At 36.7% G+C, this 23,196-nt stretch overlaps 3 protein-coding genes across 5 annotated transcripts in view; 2 read left to right on the top strand and 1 right to left on the bottom strand.

Moving 5' to 3' along the window:
- The window catches only part of LOC107701750 (nuclear receptor subfamily 4 group A member 1-like), a 4,458-nt gene extending 3,324 nt beyond the window's left edge, over window positions 1-1,134 (top strand). Inside the window, exons 5-7 of the mRNA XM_016503860.1 lie at window positions 94-296; window positions 382-560; window positions 655-1,134. Of these exons, the coding sequence (XP_016359346.1) occupies window positions 94-296; window positions 382-560; window positions 655-911 (639 nt within the window). The 3' untranslated portion in view covers window positions 912-1,134. The remainder of the gene's footprint in view (window positions 1-93; window positions 297-381; window positions 561-654) is intronic.
- A 9,357-nt stretch (window positions 1,135-10,491) lies between these two features.
- Window positions 10,492-11,296, top strand: LOC107701713 (protein reprimo A-like). The gene has a single exon (XM_016503783.1). The coding sequence runs from the start codon at window positions 10,723-10,725 to the stop codon at window positions 11,032-11,034; it is 312 nt and encodes a 103-aa protein (XP_016359269.1). The 5' UTR covers window positions 10,492-10,722; the 3' UTR covers window positions 11,035-11,296.
- An 8,309-nt stretch (window positions 11,297-19,605) lies between these two features.
- On the bottom strand, window positions 19,606-23,160 carry LOC107701712 (gametocyte-specific factor 1-like). Of its 3 annotated transcripts, none has more exons than XM_016503780.1 (8): window positions 23,060-23,160; window positions 22,664-22,821; window positions 22,355-22,473; window positions 22,099-22,225; window positions 21,811-21,891; window positions 21,555-21,618; window positions 21,181-21,251; window positions 19,606-19,843 (listed from the first exon to the last, which is right to left on the bottom strand). In XM_016503780.1, exons 2-8 carry the CDS (start codon window positions 22,746-22,748, stop codon window positions 19,773-19,775), a joined length of 618 nt encoding a protein of 205 aa, XP_016359266.1. In that variant the 5' UTR covers window positions 22,749-22,821; window positions 23,060-23,160; the 3' UTR covers window positions 19,606-19,772. The 3 variants fall into 3 exon arrangements, with proteins under 3 accessions (XP_016359266.1, XP_016359267.1, XP_016359268.1); XM_016503782.1 differs by lacking the exon at window positions 19,606-19,843 and adding an exon at window positions 20,350-20,707 and having other exon boundaries at window positions 23,060-23,159; XM_016503781.1 differs by lacking the exon at window positions 23,060-23,160 and having other exon boundaries at window positions 22,664-23,038.
- Between the last annotated feature and the right edge of the window lie 36 nt (window positions 23,161-23,196).

Below are 23,196 nucleotides of genomic sequence, written 5' to 3'. Positions count from 1 at the left end.
TATATATATATATATATATAGTGTGGTTTTAATAGTATTGTCATTGTTCTGTGCACTTTGTTCATTAATATCTTATTTTTGGTCATTGTTTAGTATCAGGAATCGGTATCCGGATTGTCTGAGAAGGAGGATGCCAATGACATACAGCAGTTTTATGACCTGCTAACAGGGTCAATGGATGTGATCAGGAAGTGGGCTGGAAGCATCCCTGGATTCAGTGCCTTCTGTAAGGAGGACCAAGAGCTTCTTCTTGAGTCAGCATTTGTTGAGCTCTTCATACTTCGGCTAGCTTACAGGTACATGTCAGTTCATATGACACTCAGTTATTATTATAAAAGTACTGTGAGGTGGCTAAGCATTTATATATCTCTTTACGTTTAGGTCAAACCCTGAGACAGACAAACTTATTTTCTGCAATGGTGTGGTTCTGCACCGGACACAGTGCGTACGAAGCTTTGGTGACTGGATTGACTCCATTATGGAGTTTTCTCAGAGTTTACACCGCTTGAACTTGGACGTATCGTCTTTCTCTTGTCTTGCCACACTGGTCATAATCACAGGTAAATTACTTTTATTAGTTCTTCTCATTTCTAGACTACAGAAATGTGATGTTTTATCCCAAACAAATCTCTAACCCTCACTTGTGACCAACAGATCGACACGGCTTGAAAGAACCCAAACGGATCGAAGACTTCCAAAACCGCCTGATCACGTGTCTCAGAGACCACGTCTCCACAAGCACTGGCGAGGCCACCCGGCCCAACTACCTGTCCAGACTCCTGGGCAAACTCCCGGAGCTGAGAACACTGTGCACCCAGGGCCTCCAGCGAATCTTCTATCTTAAACTGGAAGACTTGGTCCCTCCTCCACCCATTGTGGATAAAATCTTCATGGACACATTGCCATTCTGAAGAGGTTTTATAAATGGACAACTGGAGTGACTTAAACAGATGAAAGAGATGGATATGAGAGGTTTGGGGAGCTCTTGAGTGTTTGACTAGTCACAGGACTTTATCGCTTACTGTTCTCTGCTTTTTTGGAATGGAATCACAGAACGATTACATTCTACTTATGTCTGCATTTGGAGACCTTTATCACAGACCTTTATCAAGTCTTCAACATTGAACTCACTAAGAGACACATGATTGGTTGAACATTTGGTTGAACATTTTGGTAACTCTAAACAGATATGGAGTTTCAAATCTTAGAATATTTTAGCTGAAATGGTGGCTTCAGTCAGTAGCTTTTCAAGTCAATGGTGCAAAACAAGAAGCTCAAATGCTCTACATGTGACTTCTGCATGAAAGAGGTCCCATCAGTATTACAGCATATTCCACACAGACAGCATCCAAGAATCCAGTAAAACATCTTCAAGTTGGAAAGGCCATGGACCAAAACAGGGAGTACAAACAGCATTTACTTTGATGTCTAAAATATCATACAAAGCCTTAAATACACTCAAGTGCCACAGAATTGTCTCCCTTAAAAATGCACAAAAACGTGCTTACTCTGAAAACAGAGATTCACTGATACATTTGAGTACAGGACTGGTGTGAGTGCATTGGAGGACTGTGGTACACTTGTCTAATGTTTCAGATCCAGTGACAATAAAGTCTAGAACAGGGGTCTCCAAACTCGGTCCTGAAGAGTTTAGCTCCAACTTGCCTCAGCACGCCTGCATGGAAGTTTTTAGTATGCCTAGTTAGACTATGATTAGCTGATTCAGGTGTGTTTAATTAGGGTTGGAGTTAAATTCTGCAGGACACCGGCCCTCCAGGACCAAGTTTGGAGACCCCTGGTCTAGAAACTTCTAGCATATAAGTGTATTTTAAGAGTCAGTAGTTTATATAAAAGACTGAAAAGTCACGGGAGATCTAGTGCAGCTACTGTACATGTACCACGTACAGCCTCTTACATGCAAATACTTTGAGTATTATTACAGACACCTGACTCAGTTTGGTGTACCAGTCAAACCTTAGAGTAATTATATTTGTATGTATGTATTTTAAAGATGTATAGGTATGACTAGAGCTTCTGCAGACTGTAACTTTTCTCATAATGACACAATCAAGATCGGGCATTCTGAATTTTTTTTACATTAAATGAGAGGTATTGCTTATCTTTCATGATTTTGCGCAGCTCTCTATATAAAATAAATTTTGAACAGAAATCATCTTTGGTGCTATGAAACATTTATTTACATCGTATTAGCATTTGAAAAAAATGGTTTATCGATAAAATGGATGAAGCAAGATCTGCATGGTTTTTCTTCTATAAAACATGGTTATAGGGTTTCTGTCATCATTATGATGTTCCAAACTTAGCCTATGTTTTTCTTTTTTCTTTGAAACATAAAACAAGTGTTTACTACTTTTAGCTTGTTATTTTATGTGCCTCATTTATAAAATGTTGCATAGAAACATCCTACATTTGATCTTAGATTATTTCTTAAATGTGCATATGTGGGATTCAGAGAATTGAACGTACACACAAAAAATGTGCCTACTCCTCTTCCAGATGTGGGGCCTCATTTATAAAATGTTGCACAGAAACCATCTTAAAATTTATCTTACGATCATCTCTCAAATATGCATACGGGTGATTCATAAAATTAACATACGTACAGAAAACTCAAGTTCACGTCTCTTTCAGATGTGAAATCTATGAATCGCAAATGATCTTCAACTTGCTGGCAAATGAATGGTTTCAGCTCTCTGCTTGTAACATATGCATACGGGTGATTCATAAAATTAACATACGTACAGAAAACTCAAGTTCACGTCTCTTTCAGATGTGAAATCTATTAATCGCAAATGATCTTCAACTTGCTGAAGTTGCTGCCGACTTTATTTCAGTGTAGTGACGTATTTCCAGCTGAAACGGAATATTGAATCGATATGCGCAGCTGAGTGGTTTCAGATCGCTGCCCTGCAAACGGTAATGAGATTAACATATAAAAGAGCACCAGTTTGTCAACAAATCATTCAGACTTGTTTTGTGAACTGGATTCACTTAAAATATCTGATTCAAAAGAGTCATTTATGACATGCTGCTTAATGAACATGCCAAAGAGACATAGGGCTTAAAATAGAACGCAGTCATAAAGATAAGTTTACGACCCTTTTATTGTAATTTTTTGTCATTGTGGAGATTGACAACTTCAGCCTTCATTCACTTTCATTATCTTGAAAAGAGTGGTCAAAATCTAACCTTTGGTGAAAGAAAGAAGAAAGTACAAAACTAGAATAAATGACAAATTTGTTTCTTTACTACATAGGGTTTCAACATCGCTTTCATAACAGCTGTAATCTAAGTAATCGCATTCCCCCTCTAGAAGGAAGTTGTGGTGTGGAACATTCTCCATATGGACAGTTAGTTGGCTAATCTGTCTTATGTGAATGATTCAGATCTGAACTTCTGACCTCACATCAGTTTGACATGGTTCTTCAACTATATTTAGAACTGTCTTTCTTTTTTACTATCAGGCCATTTTCAATCAGATCATCACATACGTCATTATATTGCTTTATGAGGCTAACAATAGCAGTGAAATTAATATTGCTTATATTTACGCTGAGGGATTTCAAAATACCTCTGACTCTTAAGTAAACAAAGTTGGGTTGAAACAACCCAGCATTTTTTAGAGTGTATGCCAAAATTTACACTATTAATTTGGTGCAAAACCTTTTCCATGTGCTACAGACATAAATAATAAATCAGATTTAGGAGCTTGTTGAGGAAATGTGTACTATACATTTTCTAAGGAATCAATTTTCACCTGCACTCAAAAAAAAAAAAAAAATAGGTAATGAGGAAAATTAACTGCTAGCCAATTTGCAGTTTGTCTAAAGGGATCTGTCCCTCCCACAGTAATTGAAGGGTGTGTAAATCATCTCATCAGATTTCATTCAGCTAATTTCATCACAGTATTGTAAGACTATCTTTGTGGTACAGAAGCTGCATCGTCTGACTGCGTCCTGTTCTAATGTATGGGGTTTACGAATCACAGGCACCCCTGCAGACCCATCCTGCTACTATCATAATAACTCACGCCAGAATACCTTTGAACACAGAGAGCCTTAAACCTTTTCCATGTGCTACAGACATAAATAATAAATCAGATTTAGGAGCTTGTTGAGGAAATGTGTACTATACATTTTCTAAGGAATCAATTTTCACCTGCACTCAAAAAAAAAAAAAAAATAGGTAATGAGGAAAATTAACTGCTAGCCAATTTGCAGTTTGTCTAAAGGGATCTGTCCCTCCCACAGTAATTGAAGGGTGTGTAAATCATCTCATCAGATTTCATTCAGCTAATTTCATCACAGTATTGTAAGACTATCTTTGTGGTACAGAAGCTGCATCGTCTGACTGCGTCCCGTTCTAATGTATGGGGTTTACGAGTCACAGGCACCCCTGCAGACCCATCCTGCTACTATCATAATAACTCACGCCAGAATACCTTGGAACACAGAGAGCCTTTTTGTCCCTAAGTTGTATTTCTGAATCATTTTGTGTGGTAGCTTCAAAACACTGAGCCTGTCTGATGGCTGACTGTCATGCTACACACCATAAGGCCTGCAGGGTGTCACATATCCTCTCCTCCCTTGCAGAGCACACCGAATTCTGTGGCCTAAATTTGCGCCACTGTAATTTGCTCTGACACATTCTGTGCCTGCCAAGGTATGCGGCCGATGGTACCACCAAGTAAAGTACAACTGAGCAGACAGAGTAAGTGCCAGGGACTTCTTGTGATACCTTCCTCTAGCGCTCCAGACCAACAGATGCGTTTTGGGGCTTAAATTGAAAAGGATCCTCAACATTAGTGACCCTGGGCAGAAATGTTATGTAATATCCCAGGCCATTCTAAATTTAACTATATAATACATAATACCTGGGCGGTGGCAATGAAATTTGCCTGAAAGTGACTTACAGTATGCCTCATGAAGTGAGTCATTATAGTAAAGGGATATCCCAAGAAACAATTAGTTTTCTGAGAGCGGGCCAGTGCAGCACCTTATATAGTGCTATACTATATGTTGCATAGTTTGTCAATAAAACTCTCTTCTTCACTGAACTACATGTCTGTATAAACAGCTTACTTGGAGTATTCATGTTTATATTTTAGTAAATAATTCATACAGCTCTCGTGGGCACCTTACACAGACAGTGAGAGGAAAGAGGAAACCTGTGGTAAATACATTTAGCTCATCACTGTGGCCTGTAACTCAATCTGCTCCATTGTCAATTTGACAATGACAGATGAGAGGGGAAGAGCCACATTTTCCTGGTTTATGAAATATTATGAACTGAGTTAATTCAAACTGAAGACACATAAACAATAGATAGATAGATAGAACGATAGATAGACAGACAGAGACAGACAGACAGACAGATAGACAGACAGACAGACAGATAGACAGATAGATAGATAATTGCCAGGGCGTTGCTAAGCTGTTTTTGATGGTTGCTATGCGAGATAGAGTTTTGAACTGTTATGAAATTCTGGCAAGCTAATAGGAACATCTGAAGGACATGGCAGCACTCTAATAAAAATACTAGAGCTCATCCACAAGAAGTAATTGGATAAAGTCACTATCACTCCGATTACAGCAGTTATGCGGGCACGGCCAGGGACAGCCTACAAAAATATCCACGTTTCCATGTTTGGCTTACTCTAGTAAAGACAGCTATTTGGTGCAAAATCAAAACAAGGGGTTGAAAAGCACATTGCCATGGTGACAATTAAACAAGACTGGTGGTTCACCTCCAATGAATCAAGTTATATTATTATATAAACCTCCACCAACCTCCTGTAATGGTCACCGACAGCCTTGAGAACATGAGAATGCTGGGATATAAAGCAAAACTGACAGGGAGGCTCAAGTTTCAATGGAGAGCTGCAAGGATAAGATAACTGGATAAGAGTCCAAAGGTTCTGAGTTCTTCCACAGTCCAGGAACAAGGAGGCACAGAATGAACATATGCAGGACCCTCATAACCAGACACTACAGGTGTGTATATATAAAGTCATTGACAGCCTTTCAGTTCTTAAGTTCAGTTCAGTTCTTTCAGTCCTTCTCCTGGATTTAGCCTTAAACATGCATTAGCAACTTTGTATTATTTGTAATATAATTCTTTCCTGATTCTCCTGCAGCCTTTCTCACTCTGGTACAGAGAGCAGGGCTATTTTAATAAACTGTGAGCCCATTTAGACTCAGTGAAAGAGTTGACAAAGTGTTGTTGATGACTTGTCATGCACTAAACAGGTGCAGCTGCCATATGATCGATAGCAAGCGGAGCATAAAGCGGAGGGAACATTTACTGTGCACACTGAATTTATGACAGTCTGAACATGCTAAACCAATCCAGATTGGGCATCATGTGGTCTATCATGCAGTGTGAAAATGTGTCATGTTTCATCTATGATAAGATGGCCTTGTAGTTGTAAATTAGGGGTGTTGAGAGGGCAAGGGAGAGACAGAATCCTAATGCTGGAGTATAAGAGAAGGATAATAGATAAAGATAGATGGATGTTGTATGACTCAAGTGTTAAAAATGAGGATCTCTAGTTATTTTCATCCAGCACTTGTTTCAATTCAACACTCAATCGTTCCATTTGAATGAATGCTTGGACAGATAATAAAAGAAATCACAGAACAGCTCCCGGACATGAGCCTTTCCACTCAACAGAGAAAGCCTTATCCCAAGGAATAATCACACATATTCTTTATTCCTAACACCATAATTCAGCTCTGATACAAGTCTGTACTCTCAGTTCGTTCTTCTGCCTGAAATAGGAGAAAATTCAAAGGAAAATCGACAAATAGTTCTGAAAAATATTGTAATGTGATCTCAATGGGAGACCAGATGAGAACATCAAGTCTGGCAAAAAAAAAAGTTTTGCCATCAAATAAATTGCACAAACACAACGTGTATACTACAATACTAATAATTATTATTAATAAATGTTATTTTAAAATGTGTAATTAAAGTGTAATTATTTATTTTTGTCATTTTAATATTAATTTTAATATTATTATTATTAATAATATTATTATTAATAATAATCATTGTTATTGTTATTATTATTACAATTCACAAAAATATATATTTAAACTATATTGAGCTCCTTTATCTTATTAAAGAAAATCTCATTCCATAGGATATGGCACCGTAAATGCACAACAAAAATAAACTGAAATATTGATGCTGATCATCTGGTCACGTAGGGACCCCCTCTTAGATCGGCATGACCCGCAGGGAATGCTTCAATGTGTGTAGTGAGGCCTTTTCACCCAGCAACTGTACTGTTAAAACACAGCTGTTAGAAAACCAGCTTTACCACGAGACACGGTGAGAACACACCGGAATGTCACACATTTCAACTGAAATATAGTCAAATTTCTTTGTTTGTATTAACTAGCATTTCACACAATTCGCATGTTTTGTCAGCCACAATAGGCAGGATCTTGTCTATGAAACTGGCTGAGCAGGTTTATTCTTTTACAGAATGCAAATGAATGCGTAAAACAACTACACCAACCGTTCTGTTGTAAATATAAAGTAGTAGCTATTAGACCTAAACTGCATATTTTATATCTTACAAAAACACATAAACATGAGAGCACATTCTAAACTGCTAATACACACTCTCTCTCTATCTCTCCCACACACTACAGGCGTAGATTCCTATCAGTGTACACGTTGTTCCCCAGAGGATTTATATTTTGGCCTTTCAGAAGGGTGTTGTGGGGGGGATTGCCGGTCCCTAACATTAGCCTTGAGTTTAAAAATAACCACTCATCACATGAAATCAATAACGGCACTTAGATGTGACGGAGTGCGTTCACGAAGTCAGGTCCCTCTGGGATTATCACACTACTTGGCAAGTGTAAGCAACGCCATCACTCTCACCTGCTGGACCTGAGGAAAATCCTGTGCCATTGTTAAAATGGAAACAAGTTGCTAACAACATGGTGGTGACTAATTTACCGGCTACCAATATTCCAGTTCTCTGCTTTAAACATGTTGCAGCAAATAATTTTCCCCCTTTTTTTGACAGAATAAATCAACCTCATCTTGTTAATGGCAATCTCACTAAAGTCTGAGAAAAAATATACAGTATAAGCAATATGAGCTTGATCTTTCATAAAAAAGTAATACAAATTATTTTAGACCAGATGAATAAAAATAAAAATAAATAATAATATAATAAACTTATACATTAAATTATAAATTAAAAATAATAAAAATGTATAATAATAAAAAAGAAATAAATAATGAATTATTTGAGGTGAAAAGCAATAAAATAATAATAATAGTTCCAAATGCAGCTAAGCATGATCAATATTTGCACTGCAAGCCTGTCTTGAACGCCACTAACATGTTCAATCAAAGTGATACAAACAGTGAAAAGCTCCAGTGCTGCTGGACTGTATCAGCTCTCTTGGAATGGCCCAATCAATTTAAAGGATCGGAACTAGCTGTTGTATAATATGAATTAGATAATGTCAAAAGGCTGTCACACATCTGCAAAGATCATCAGCCTCTCCTCAGAGAGTAATCGTAAACCAGCAATTACATATGTGTTCTAAAAAGCAAAAGGTTGAAGGTGCATAGCTGAGCACTGCTAGCAGGATATAAGCCATCTACAGATGAAAGCAATTTAGTCCTTCACAATTGAAGTGTTTGTCATTTAAGACATTCAAATAGTTCAAATAACATAATATAACGTTCTGTAAGACTAAGAACTATTCATATACACAGGCTGTGATGAACTTCAGATAAGTTTGATATAAAAAGGAGAGATAGCCTACAATTTTTTACATCATTTGATGTTTTCATCAAGAATGCAGGGCAAAAAGTGTGCACTTGAAAATCACCTTTATGCATACATCTGAGTTGCTTTAGCATTCAAAAAATAAGTTATGCCATCAAGGATGTAAAAGCAATATAACATGAAAAAAAAACCTGAACTTGTGCTCATTTGTGTGTATTCTCAGTGTTGTGAAAGTGTATGGCCAACACCAAAGCACCCAAAGCCTGAATTCGGAGAATATCTATTGCAATGCTTACTTCTTTAAAATGTCTTGATTTTTCCAACACAAAAAGCTATAGTTTTTAAATTTCACGATGTCACTGGGGTATTCACGATGACAGGGTAAGTTTTATGGAAACTAAATGCTAAAGTTTTCAGATTAACTGCTGTAGGTGCATTGACACTGGAGGTTTATAACTATTTGAACCCTTTTTAAAACTGATCTCTTCTGGTAAGTGTAATGGTACAGAAAATGTCTTGATTTTTCCAACACAAAAAGCTATAGTTTTTAAATTTCACGATGTCACTGGGGTATTCACGATGACAGGGGTAAGTTTTATGGAAACTAAATGCTAAAGTTTTCAGATTAACTACTGTAGGTGCATTGACACTGGAGGTTTATAACTATTTGAACCCTTTTTAAAACGGATCTCTTCTGGTAAGTGTAATGGTACAGAAAACACCTAGGTACAGCCAGCTACACTGGTAAAGCAGGGTAATACTGCCATCTAGCGTTCTGAGTAGAGCTACACCACGTTATTCGAATCACTGCTTCTTTCCGCTATTAGACATTTTGGCTATTTATAAAGATATATGTGGATATTTATAAATTAAACCTCAAGACTCACAATTTACACTCATTCGTTTACTTAATTTGTTATTGCAATTTTCGACAGTGGGTCGTGACAGTATAGATAATTATGTTGTAGATTTGTAACTGAAACTCTATAGAGTCTAGACCGAATTAACCAAATGTAATTTTTATCACATCTCAAAATACTGGGATGGAAATTATAGTTTAATCATTTTTGGAATATCTTTCTAAGGCTAATTTCATAGCAAGCATTTTATGTAGCCTATCCTGGATACGCTTAAATTATATTTTCATACTTTTCGCAATCTGAAATATATAAATTTGATTTGAAATGGCACATGATAGAAAATAATCAGTTCAAGTGATATTGAATTTACTTCAGATTTTCCCCTCGTCCAAATACCCGCACTTGCAGTCTTTGCACTTGACAACTTATATGACGTATTTCCTGTATTTGGTCCAAGTGTTCAAGTGAGCATGAAGACCACACGTGTTTGTAGAACTTTTCATTACCTGATGGGACACACTTATAGTGTTAGTTAGAAAAAAGTATTTCCTGCCTTTGAGCAGGAAAGGCAAGGTTTGAAAACCTTGTCCAAATACCCGCACTTGCAGTCTTACCACTTGACTTCTTATATGACGTATTTCCTGTATTTGGTCCAAGTGTTCAAGTGAGCATGAAGACCACAAGTGTTTGTAGAACTTTTCATTGCCTGATGGGACACACTTATAGTGTTAGTTAGAAAAAAGTATTTCCTGCCTTTGAGCAGGAAAGGAAAGGTTTGAAAACGCTGCCAAAACAGGCACATACTTTTAAGACCCCCGCCCCTTACCCCGCTGAGTTCAGAAGAAAATGTGTGCGCTCTTCCAGACATCACTGAGACTGCTGCAGAGATGCCTGGATGATGTACTCCATCATATATCACAAATAAACCAGACTATCTGCCACTAACCGACGCTTTGACGACTGTTTTTTCTTTTGAACTATGATATCCATGGAAACGCACAAGTGACCTTGGCAAACTCGGGACCCTTTGGAAGTTTTAAAACATTAATACGCGTTACAAAACGCCACAGGAAACTCGACATGAATGTTTCACACGGGCTACTGAACCGGACGATCTCTACAGCGAAGCAGCCTTTGGAAAGCGTCCGAGGATGCTGCAACTTCTCGGTGATCACCAGCGACGGGTTCGGTTCACCGGTTCAGGACGAGCGCGATCAGTTCATCATGCGTTTGGTGCAGATAGCGGTTCTCTGTGTGCTGTCACTGACTGTCATTTTCGGCATCTTTTTTCTGGGGTGCAGTCTGCTCATCAAGTCCGAGAGTATGATAAATCTGCTGGTGGAGGACAGAAGACCTTCCAAAGATGCGGAAATGATGATGATTGCTGCATGAGTAGACTGTACCATAAACCTGACTCGAACTGTCAATTTCGCATGAACGACACCTGTTGGTCTGATTTTCATGCCAATGCTTAAATGTATTTTTATATTATTTTTATTTCATCTTGGACCAGAACAATGGAGACCGGAGTCTCGAACAATGCATTCAACTTTTTAAAAACCCAGAAATGTGTTGTGTTAAACATTTGACTGCATCTTCCATCAAAACACATCTTCATATTGGCACCTGAAACAAGAAAAAACGAAGAGAGATAACCGGAAAATGCATTAATCCAGGATAGATCATTTGAAATTGAGAATTTGTCCGTTGTTTTGTATTTATATTAGCATTGATTCATGTGATTCGTTGATTCAATTGAAATAATTCGAGAGTTTATTAATGGGTTTAAGAAAGATCATTGTGTGAACTTGCATGCAAATGGATTAAAAGGAAATGCAGAATTAAAAAATATAAATATTGTCCTATTTTAGTTCCTAAATTACATTTTAGACTTTTCCAAAGGTTCAAAACATGACAGTCCAGTTAACTAATCTAGGCAATTAGAACTGGATATTATCTGTCCATCACATTAGATGATTAACTACCAGTCATCACGTTTCACATTCTTGAGAAATACAATTTATTGAATTCTAAAATATATCACAAAATCAATAGAATGATTCAAAATATGTCAGCTTTTTAATTTGACATTCTGCCGACTCACCAACACATGAGCTTTAGCCTGAGGTGAATACAAGTAGCACATTTTTATTTTAAGACAGTATTTTTCATTTAAGCAGCAAGTGACAAAATATCAAATCCTTTATTTAAAACACTGCACATATAACACTTAAAATTACAGTCTTCCAATGCAGGAACAGTGCATCTTCACCATTTCTCCTGACTTTTGCAGTATATTAAGATGTATCCTCTGGATTTATCCTTACAAAGAATATTTAGGCAACAGAAAAATAATGGGGAAAAATACAAGCAGCCAAAAAATACGTAGGCTATAAGGCATCTGCAAAACCAAGGTGCAGCTCCAAAACGTATAGGCCACCTTTGCTCACCATCTACTTTATTACAGAGAGAAATGTGTTCCCTGAAAAACAAGAAGAAATTACACACTTTTATAAGGCAAATGGAATAAACCTCTCAAAATCATAGGTAAGCTCTTCTCTTACCAAGAAACAGTCTCAGAGTGGCTGGCCAGCTCATGTCTTTCTTGATGCTTTATTGCAGTTGACTTTAAAACACACACACACACAAAATGCAGTAAAATCTAAAATTCCATTAAAAAACTATAACAAACTAATGCTAAAACCAGGGCTAGCCATTAACTTTTGTTTAACCTAGCTAACATACGATTTTATTTTCTCAACTATGCTACTGGCCAACGATAACTAGGCTACAACCAATCGGCAACCTCCCGGTCTCTCTCGTGAAACCGACATGGAAGTGACTAAAACTGCAATTCATCGACTGACCGCTATAGGCTGGCTCCAAAAGGGAGTCAGTCCCATACCAGTCGTTTTTGTAGGCATTAAACTGCCAGAATTTTAAAAGACGATATCTCCGTTTGCATTGAACTTTCAGCTTCGTAACTTTGCAGATATTGTTTATGATCAAACAGCAACATTACACACTAACTAACATTAAAAAAGTGAAATCGCAATCAACCACCCCTTTAAGGGCGTAGTATAAGTAGTCACATTGATACGCAGCACATGGCTACAACCTGAACAGAATTTGTTACCGCCATGCTGACGACAAAATGTTACTAGGTTAAACTGATGTGCAAAAATCTGACACACACACGCGCACACACAAACACAAACACACTTACCTTGCTTGCTGGTCTCTCGTAAGGTGCATCGATACACAGCGCAGATGTTCTCCGGAACTCTTCCACTCCCGGGTTCAATCCCCTGGCAAAACCGCTAAGGATGAGCGGATCGATCCAGAAGTAGGCCTATAAAAATATCGATTCTAAAGTGCATTTTAACCATTGATTTTATTTATTTAGCAAAAAAATTCGGTGCATAAAATAAGCTTCTAATTGAAGATAGACTAGGCAATATTAGCGAATAATTGTATAGGAGCAAATGCTGAAAGACAGAACCAATCTGTCTGTGATTGTTCAAATAGGGCTGCGTTTCCCAAAAGCATGAGAAGCATAAATAGATCTTAAGAAACTATTGCCACCACTGGCCTCTGCGATCAGCTTTTATTCTCACGATGCATTTGGGTAACAAAGCCCAGATCAGTGCGTATCAGATGACAGAATCGAGAGTTATTTCACAATAAACAAATTGCACAACTGCTCAAAATGTTGACGTCAGTAGGATTTTTAAAAGAAATGAATACTTTTATCCAGTAAGGATGCATTACATTTTAGCACATTTTATTTCTGACAGCATAAACAAAAAGGCCAATGAAATGTAAAAAAAAAACAAACAAAAAAAACATGGCTTTTAAATATAATGTTAAGTGAGGCCTATTATTAACATTACTGATTTTATTCTTTTAATAATTGATAAGATCAGTTTAGTTTAGAGGTATCGGTATCGAAGATACTGGGCTTGAAAATATCGGTATCGGATCAAAAATTAAATAAGAGGAATCGCCCATCCTTACGTGGCACTGCTGGTTCCATGTCTAGTCTACCTCGGATGCGAGCAGCAAAAGACAGTGGGCCATAGAACCCATTATAATAAGTGATAATAGGCCTATCTACAATGGATGCGGGACATTGCTATTTCCGACACAAAACGGATTTGCACTTTAGTTACAGTTATTTAGCCTACTGTAAAGGGAATTTGCGGTATTAAACTGGGTGATATAAAGTAAATAACTGTAGAAATTACAGAATTGTCTAACAGTGAACTACAACATTATGTAACTTAACCTGAGGCCCTTAGTATCTTGATTACATTAACAAACTGCTTCATAAAATGGCAGCCTTATTTTTTATTTGCACCTCATATCAATATTCTTAAACTAAAACCATTGAGTAACATTACAGGGATGTTGCATAATTCCCTAAAATCTGTTGGATAATACCTTCCTCTGTATTTGTTCAAACACTGCTGCATACAAGCATGACATGACAGGAACATGGTCAAAGCCATTCACTGTATAATACATGTGACTGTTAAAAACGTGCATGTTACTATAATCAGTGCCTTAAAACAGATGGTGCTGAAATACATGTAATGGAGAACAGGGAGCCATAATCCAAATTAGAGTTTAAGGCTGCATGATATATCACTGACCCCAATCCTAGGACATTCAGCTCATAAGACCCCACTCGCACACATGTAACCGGTCACTGCTGCTTTTTTTGAATCATAGTGCTTTTTATGAAAATAATGCACTGCTTATAATGTACTGCTATACCATACAGACGCTGGTTTCATACTATAAACAGCATAATTCAAAATTGTTCAGTTTTTGATTGATAAAAAGGCAGCTCAGGTGGAATTTTTCTTTAAATAAATTCATATTTTTATTCAGTAAGGATGCATTAAATTAATCAAATGTGATGGTAAAGACATATATATTGTTACAAAACATTTCTATTTCAAATTAATGCTGGTCTTTTGAACTATTCATCAAAAAATCCTGAAAATATGTATTTTATGAAGTTATAATTAATACATTATATTAAGTCTTAATATTATATTAGATTATATTACGCCTTAATATGTATTAAAAATCAAGCAGCACAAGTGTTTTCAACATTATAACATAATAATAATAATAATGAATGTTTCTTGAGCACCAAGTCAGTATATTAGAAGGATTTCTGAAAGATAATGATGAGTAATAATGAGTAATGATGCTGAAAATTCTGCTTTGCTATCAAAAAAATAAATGACATTTAAATTATTCAGTAAATTATTCAAATAATAAACTTATTTTAAATTACACACACCCATATACTGTACATATACATATATGCTAATTTGATAAAAGTGCAAATAATTTTTTTTTTTTTATTGCAGATTCAATTTGGGCCTGTCTAGTATGAATATATATCATGGATAAGTATCTTTATGCATATCTGGTGTTTAAATATTTTAAATATTTCAGTCATGAAATAATTTAAACTTTTTTTCAGTCTGTGCAGTTAGATTCTGCAGTTTATGCATATGCGTGACTCGGGGAGGAAAACTTGCTGCGTTTAATCACACCATCTCATAGCCCTCGACTGACACTCAGCATGCAATATACAGAAATCATTCAGAAGAAAGTTCTAAAATATAATTCTTTGGAGTTGTTATGTCTTCATTAAGTTTTTTTGCAAATGTGAATGATTGAGTTTTCAGGGTCACACCACTGTTAGCATTTTTACATAATTTCAGTATTCAATAAAAAAAACATTTGTGTAAAAAAAATTATATATAAATCATATTTTACACACACACACACAATTACATGTATACATTTCTATATACACAATTATATATATATATAAAACAAAAAATAACATCTTTATACACCACAAATTAACTAATAGACACACACATACACAAAAAAATATATATATTGAGCATAATAAAATACAATGTCAAAGATCACTTTTTTTCCAACATAAACATTATTAGTTCAGTTAACTTCAAAATTGTTTGACTGACTAAATCTTACAAATGTTGACTTTCAGATTAAATTCACATACACACAGGGTCTGGTTTACTATCCTTGTGAGGACACTCCATAGGCGTAATGTTTTTCTACTGTAAAAACCGAATAATCTATCGCCCTGCACCAGCCCTACACCTAAACCTACCCCTCACAGAAAACTTTCTGCATTTTTACATTCTTAAAATACTAATTCTGTATGATTAATAAGCTTGTTTTCCCATCAGTATGTATTCAGGTTTAAGTCCCCACCGAGATAGAAAAACATGTACACACACACACACACACAACCAAGTCAATGTAAAGTCAAACACAAGAGTCATGCGAAGCGCCAATTTTTTCAGACCAGCTGTCCCGATCTTCCGATGCTGCATGAGGTTCGAACCTTCAAACATCATCAATCACGTGGTGTTGTCATTTCGATACAAGCATCGGCACAGTGTGTGATACAATAGTGCTTTGATCGCTCTCTCTCTCTCTCTCTCTCTCTCTGTCTCTGTGTTTCCCTGCAACAGCTCAAACTCTTACACAACGTGTGAAACTACAGCTCTAAGGCACACACACACACACACACACAGCTAAATAAATGAAGTGTTAGACCAAAGAAACATCTCTTAACCTCTTATCATTGAAAGCACTGGAGAAAAACAACATATATAGGCTAGTATTTAAAGATCTTTAAACAGATTTTAATTGAATGATGCTTTAGTATGGTATTAGTCATACACCCACAGATGCATTAATAACTGACATGAGGCACCATGATGTCCAGACAGTGGACCTGGCTGCTCTCTCTCATCCTTTTTAATTCATCCTGCTAATTCAGTTGCTTTGTCGAGATATAGTTGCTATTGTTCTCTATCCCTCTGAATGCCTATCTCTGTTTTGCATGCACAAATGCAAATGCTCTAATGCACTCCCCATCGTCCCACAAGCCACAGACTTTAGCTCAGCATTTGGGAGTAACAGCTGCAATACCTTTCCATCACAGTCAGGACACAGCGACCCATCACTCCAGTGGTGTGCGAGGAACAGGAAGTGACAGACTGTTTTTTCCCCTTCCCTTCCTTTTTGTTCAGTCCAATGAGTCTAAATGTGATTGACAGCAAAAAGCATTTTAAACCCAGCCACAGTACTGCAAAGCGCAAATGTTTGTACAGCACACCAAATATTGCATAACTAGATTTCATTTTTTTAATATGAATTTACAGTTTAAATCTTCACTGTAAAAAAAACAACAACATTGTGTTTTACACATTTAACTTAAATTTACCGTTTAAAAAAAAAAACATTTTAACTCCTATAATGTTAATACACCAAAAGCATTAAAGTACAGGGACCCATTTCAATAAGAAACTTGAACTCTTGAGTTGACTTCCCGAGATGGGAAACTCTTGAGTTTTCGGGTTCAACATAATTCAATCAGGTAAAGCTTTAAGCATAAAAGGTTCACGGGTGTAGGCTACATGACTTTACAAACATTTGACATTAAATAAATATCATTCAGTGTCTATTTCAATCTGCAGCAGCTTTCCACATAGTCTAATGCCCTTTTCACATAATTAAATGTTCTTTAATCCAAACGGTTGCATTTCTTAGAGTAATGAAATGAACATTTGACTTACTCCGCTTTCTCAGGTTTGACAATCTTCCCATTCAGAAATGGAAAACCCTCAGTTTTCCTCATTTCAGGGTTAACATATTCGGAGTTTTCACTTAACCTCCTTTCTGAAATGGGCCTCGGATATTTGTTTTGTAACTTTTTAATACACTGACAACCACCAAAAACAGGTGGTGATGAGAAAGTCACGATGAACCAAAGCACATCACAAGCAGCTTTTCCACAAGCTGAGGGAAATACTAATATACTGAAGGTGCATGGTGTCATACACACAAATACAAAACACCGTCATGGTAACACAAAACTCTAATGTTAATCTTTAAGAATTACTTAAAATCTTAAATCTTAATCTTTAAAAATCTGCACATGTGGGGGAAAAAAAGCTAATTTATATTAAAAAAAAAGTTAATCAAACAATTATGTTCCCTCCATTTAAATCTATATTCAGTGGAGGCCTAGGTTTCCTGGTCTAGTGATTTTAATAGAAATTGTTTCATAATTTCACCTGTATATCATTTTAAGAATAAATAAGAAAATACAAAATTGGCCTAGCTAAAAGATGAACAGTGAAACAATATTAATAATAATTAATATAATGAAGTCCTTTGAGGGTTTTTTTTTTTTTTTACTACAATTGATTGCTGAAACACAATATTGTGTGTGTTGAATTTGTATGAAATGAGATTGTGAGCCTGCGGTGTGACAAGAGACATGAAAGCAGCGCTGGTGTTAGTTACCTAAGGGCTGAACGACACGACTGATCACAATCAAGTATTTCAGAATGCTGCGTGATTTAAAAAAAAAAAAATCTTATTTAACAGTAAGATTAAGAAAGTTCTCTGAATCTGTAGGAACAGTGATGTAATCAAATTCATGCTGTACCGACTGTCAGAAATGTCTTGCTGAACCTTTTCAAACATGCCGTCTCAAACTGCAGCGCGTTAAGTCCTGCTGAACAGCTCTTTCACACAGTGTTTACGCAGATGGTGACCCAGACAGTGCGGAGACCTCAACCTAAGCTCTGAGTCCTTCAATTATCACATTGCATGCAAACAATACACTGCATCCTTTCCCCACTGACTGTACTGTCTGGGCTTCAGGAACCCTCACAGAGAAAGCACTATTTAAAGCAAATATTGAATGCTTTAAGTGCATGACAACGATTTAAGTGCATCATGCGCTGCATTAAATGAGATCAAATCTTGTTAAAGTCAAATCAAGGATTATAGTTGGAAGGGGAAAACTTTAAGCTGGATAAATTTAGTGCCAATATTAAAGAGAACACTGAAGAAAATAACTTTAATCTTCTTTAAAATCCATTTTTGTCCAAAGATCAAACATTCTTAGGTATCTTTTTCCCCTTTATAGTTCTACTTCAACTATCAACATTGAAGTACCAGCAGAAACAGATTAAACCATTCTTTTCTGAAGACAATAATGAAAACTTATTTTAACCCAGCGTCACAACTGTCTTGATGAGGACTAAAATCTGTAGGATGTTCATATTACTATTTTTTGCAAATACGTACCTGTACACAAAACAAAAATTATGCCATACAACAGATCACACAGTGCAATGTGCTTTACCGCTTAAACCCATCAAATTTCATGATTTGATCAAATAGCCAAAGTTAGTACATTTTTACACTAACTCATAAGACTATTTGAAATTAAAAATTTAAATGTAAAAACAGGTTATTTTTAAGATGGGAACTGGGCACCACTCACTGAACTAAATGCTTTAGCATACACTAATCAATGCACAATTTCCACCAAATAAGAAAAAAACATGCTTTGGTAAACCTTTTTTTTTTAATTAAGTCAAAATTATGACAGTCAATTATGAGATGAAAAGTCAAAATGAGATATTAAGTCATAATTATGAAAAAGTTGAAATTTACAGTCAATTGCGATTAAGTCAAAATTGAGATACAATTATGGTACAAGGGTCATATGATGCTGCTAGAAAGAACATTATTTTGTGTATTTGGTGTAATTAAATGTTTATGTGGTTTAAGGTTCAAAAAACACATTATTTTCCACATACTGTACATTATTGTTTCTCCTCTATGCCCCGCCTTTCTGAAACACGTCGATTTTTACAAAGCTCATTGGTCTGAAAAGCAAGGTGTGCTTTGATTGGCCAGCTACGCCCCTTGCCATATTGTGATGCCGTGTCCCGGCTGGAGCGATGAGACAAAAACATTAAAACCCATTACAAACGAGGCATTTGTTGCATCCAGTGGGGAGCTGAGCGTCCTCAGAGTAACAGTGCACCAAAGGAAGCGCTACACAGCTGTTTAACAGGCACCCAGATACAGAGGCGCCAGAGGGGGCGAGCAATCAGCCCTGCCTACATTTGTGCAAATGTCTGTTGTCAGTGCAGCTAGCAGGGGAGAGCTGGTGTGGCCAGCTGTTTGTGCGGGTTAAACAAGGCAGAGGAGATGAGGAAGAGGGGACAGACCTGTGGCCCTGCCATACTAACTCATGCTCCATTCATATTGCCACAGACACAGGGGTACACTAGCCCATCTTCTCTGTGACTCAAATAAGCCACTGTAACAGGAAAAAAAGGACAGAACTTTCGCACACTAATTAAAAATGCTCAAAGCACACTGTGAAACAAATGTAAATGAAAAATTTAACGGGTAGAAAGATCACTTCAAAAGACTGTTACAATAATGCAACAATTTACAGCATTTATCGATCTGTTCATTTATAAACACTATTGTTAGTTGTTAATGTACTGCCAGATTAATCTCATAGATTAATCTATTTACAAATATCTTGTATTTAAAAACATTTTAGATCTTGCTCAGTGTTCTTGTGCAAACTGTGCAAATTGAAGCCTACAAACACCATCAAATCCATGAGACATTTGTCCATTTTAAATTAAGTCAGTCATTATAACCCAAACGGTCCATATTAAAAACCTAAAGCAACTTCTGTTAATTATGGTTATGTTAAAAGTAAACGTATCAAATTCCCAAAAGTAATATTTGACTTAATTTATGCTCTGTTGCTCTATGGTTCAAAAATGAAGAAAAAAAATGCAATGGAGGTTTGCACTTAAAGAAATCTTTAATGAAGCATACAGGTCAGGATTAAAGACTACCACTTCCACAAAAAGCAAAAAAGTTCAAAGCCAATGGTACAGAAAGATTAGCAATGAATGGCGTCTCATTTGAAATATGACACGAAATTGTTTGCTTCAATAAGGAGCATCTCTTCACATGGACCATAGCAGTTTACAGACAGTGTATTAACTTGAAGAAAATAGGAAAAGGGAAATTTCACAACACTTTAAAGTTAAAAACTTTAAAATATAAGTAGACTTTATACAAGTTAGGCTAGAAATCACAGGTCTTAAAGTATTAAATAAGTAAGATTAGTCGGTGAAGTCCATCCAGTGGTGACATCCTTAGTAAAAAGAGGGAGGAAACGTAGTGAGAATGACAATACCGTGATATCTATCTATATCTATATATATATAGACACACACACACACACACACACACACACACACACATACACACACACACAGGTTGCATATACTGCTTGGACTAGTCTTAAGTTATCTAATTTTTCTTCAAGACTGGTCATAACATTTTAAATTCTGTTACAAAAAAGGTAAATTGGTCTAATTTAAATTTGAAAAAAAACCAAAAACGATTATCCTTTGTCTACTACTAGTTTGTGAAACTAATTCTCAAGTCTTAACATAGTGGCTGTGTTTATGCAACTAGCCCGTTTATAAAATGCCACAGGACTGTTTGAATCAGCTAAGAGTGCTGCTGCCATCTACAGGAGCGTTAATAACTCCCATGGATAGAACAGTAGACTTGTTTAAAAGCTAAAACCTCTGGTTAAATTAAGAGTGTTAAAGTACTTACAGAGTTTCCATGGAAGAGTCCGTGGTGCCCTAAGTCCATCGGATAAACTGATGGTGGTAGATGGCTCTGGCCTAACAAAAACATGAGTGCAAGTGTATGTAAAGCAAAAAAAAAATTAATAAATCACTTGAGTGGAGTCACTTTAGCCCTATTTTGTCAGAAAACATCAGGCAAGGGTCATGTTTTTTTTTTCATGCAGGTATAAGTAAAAAGTGTATGTTTATATTAGTGCCCCTAGTGGTTAAACTTGGTTACTTGCAATCAAACCATTACAAGGGTAATTTACCCAAAAATGTAATGCTCAGAAACACTGCTTGTTTGCCTTACTGGGTGAGAGGATTTAAGGTCAAGGGAAAAAGAACATGAGGACTCACTTGTTTTGGGCAAGCTGATTGTTGGATGCACCCCAGACAAACATAGCAGCATTATCATCAGCCTCTGCAATCATAGGGCCAAACAGAGGGAATCATCCAGAAAGAAGGGATTTATTCATTTAAACCAAAATACAGAACCCAGAAACTATACATATTAAATAAGGCAAACCGGCAGTGCCACAGTAGATATACAGCAGAAGCCTAGTATATGAAAACTACTCAAAATGGCACCCCATACACTCAACCGGTCACAGACCTGTTTCCCAGTCCTCATAGGGTGAAGGGTTTGTGCAGGTGTTAACAGGCACCTGAAACTTCTCCAGCACCTCTACATTTCCTAAAAAATAAAAATAAATCCTGATTGACAAATGAATGCATCTTTAATGTCAAGATTTTGGAAAAGTACAGTAGTCTTAAAATCAACATTTTGATTTCACTAGTTCATCTAATTTTCATCCAAACACCACAACAAAAGGATTTTTTTGTCCCATGAAAGAACGCAAATATCACAGTAACAGCCCACGCTCAAACATGCAACACTAACCATCTTCAGCATTCAGTGACCTCTTGTCTTCACAGTTTGCTATGTGATGAGACAACTCATGCTTGGGAATCAAGTGTCTGGCGTTGAAGGGGCAAGTCTTCAGTTCACTAGCCAGTTTGGGGTGGTTCTGAAACAGATGGGGGTGGACAGATAAAGTACTCACAACACCAATGCCAAGAACACAACACTCTCACAATTTCAATAAATATGATATGAAACACAAACACATGGAGAAGATCCCCCCGCCATAACCCACCTTCCTGCACTTGAGAACATGAAAAGGGAAGCGAGAGGCTCTGATCTGGTGTTTTTTGTCATACGGGCACTGCACAAGCCTGTTGGGGTCACTGGCGTCATCAGTGTCTTCACCATAAGCTGTGAAAACAAGAAGCGCCATCATAAAACGTGGTTGCTCTTGTGGCTGGTTCACACGGAACGCCTTTTCCGTTCCACTGCGCTACTTGTCCATTGTTTTTCTATGTGAACGCGCTAGATGGACGTGTTTGACTGTAATATTGTGACTTCAGAAGTGGCAGGCCTATAATAAATCCAGCTGCTAAATTACCCTTCTCTTCATTCCAGCCGTGCTGTTGATTTTCAGAGTTGACTCCAGACGGACCGACGCTACTCCCGAATCTAATAGTGGCCATGCTCGCTTCCTTCTGGGGATTTGGGTAGTTTGCTTGACCTTGCGTTTTCCGTCGGCTTTGACAAAATGTCACCCTAAATAAGACACGCCCAATTTAAAAACAAGCCAAGTTTTTAAAAAACACAATGATTAGTAGAAAAGCGGCTCGTGCTAAACAAGACAGTTGAAAGAAGGGACGTCGAACGCCAAAAGTTAAAGTAGCCTAGTTCGATCAAGAACATTTACAAATTTTCTTTAAAAAAAAAAATAAAATTCACAAATTGCAATACTTTCTAATTTCTTTACATAGCATTATCTTGTCAGAACACTTACAACTTGGCTTTTGTAGTCTTGAGGTATGGCGCGCGCGCCCCTGTGAATGTCACGTGACCCACTACTTAAAAACCTTCATTTGTTTCGTCATTACAATATTATCATAATTATATACTATGGTCAACACTTTTCCAAAT

Source organism: Sinocyclocheilus anshuiensis, unplaced genomic scaffold (genome assembly GCF_001515605.1).
Source record: "Sinocyclocheilus anshuiensis isolate Anshui unplaced genomic scaffold, SAMN03320099.WGS_v1.1 scaffold1658, whole genome shotgun sequence".
Classification (NCBI taxonomy): Eukaryota; Metazoa; Chordata; class Actinopteri; order Cypriniformes; family Cyprinidae; genus Sinocyclocheilus; species Sinocyclocheilus anshuiensis.
The sequence above is the reverse complement of the archived record's forward strand: the minus strand, read 5'-3'. Positions and strand labels throughout refer to the sequence as shown.

Coding starts and splice junctions, on each gene's coding strand:
- LOC107701713 (XM_016503783.1), top strand. CDS start 10,723: ATGAATGTTTCACACGGGCTACTGAACCGGACGATCTCTACAGCGAAG.
- LOC107701712 (XM_016503780.1), bottom strand. CDS start 22,748: ATGGCCACTATTAGATTCGGGAGTAGCGTCGGTCCGTCTGGAGTCAAC. Junction 22,226..22,354: donor ATGTTCTCAAGTGCAGGAAG/GTGGGTTATGGC, acceptor CATCTGTTTCAG/AACCACCCCAAACTGGCTAG. Junction 21,892..22,098: donor GTCACTGAATGCTGAAGATG/GTTAGTGTTGCA, acceptor TTTATTTTTTAG/GAAATGTAGAGGTGCTGGAG.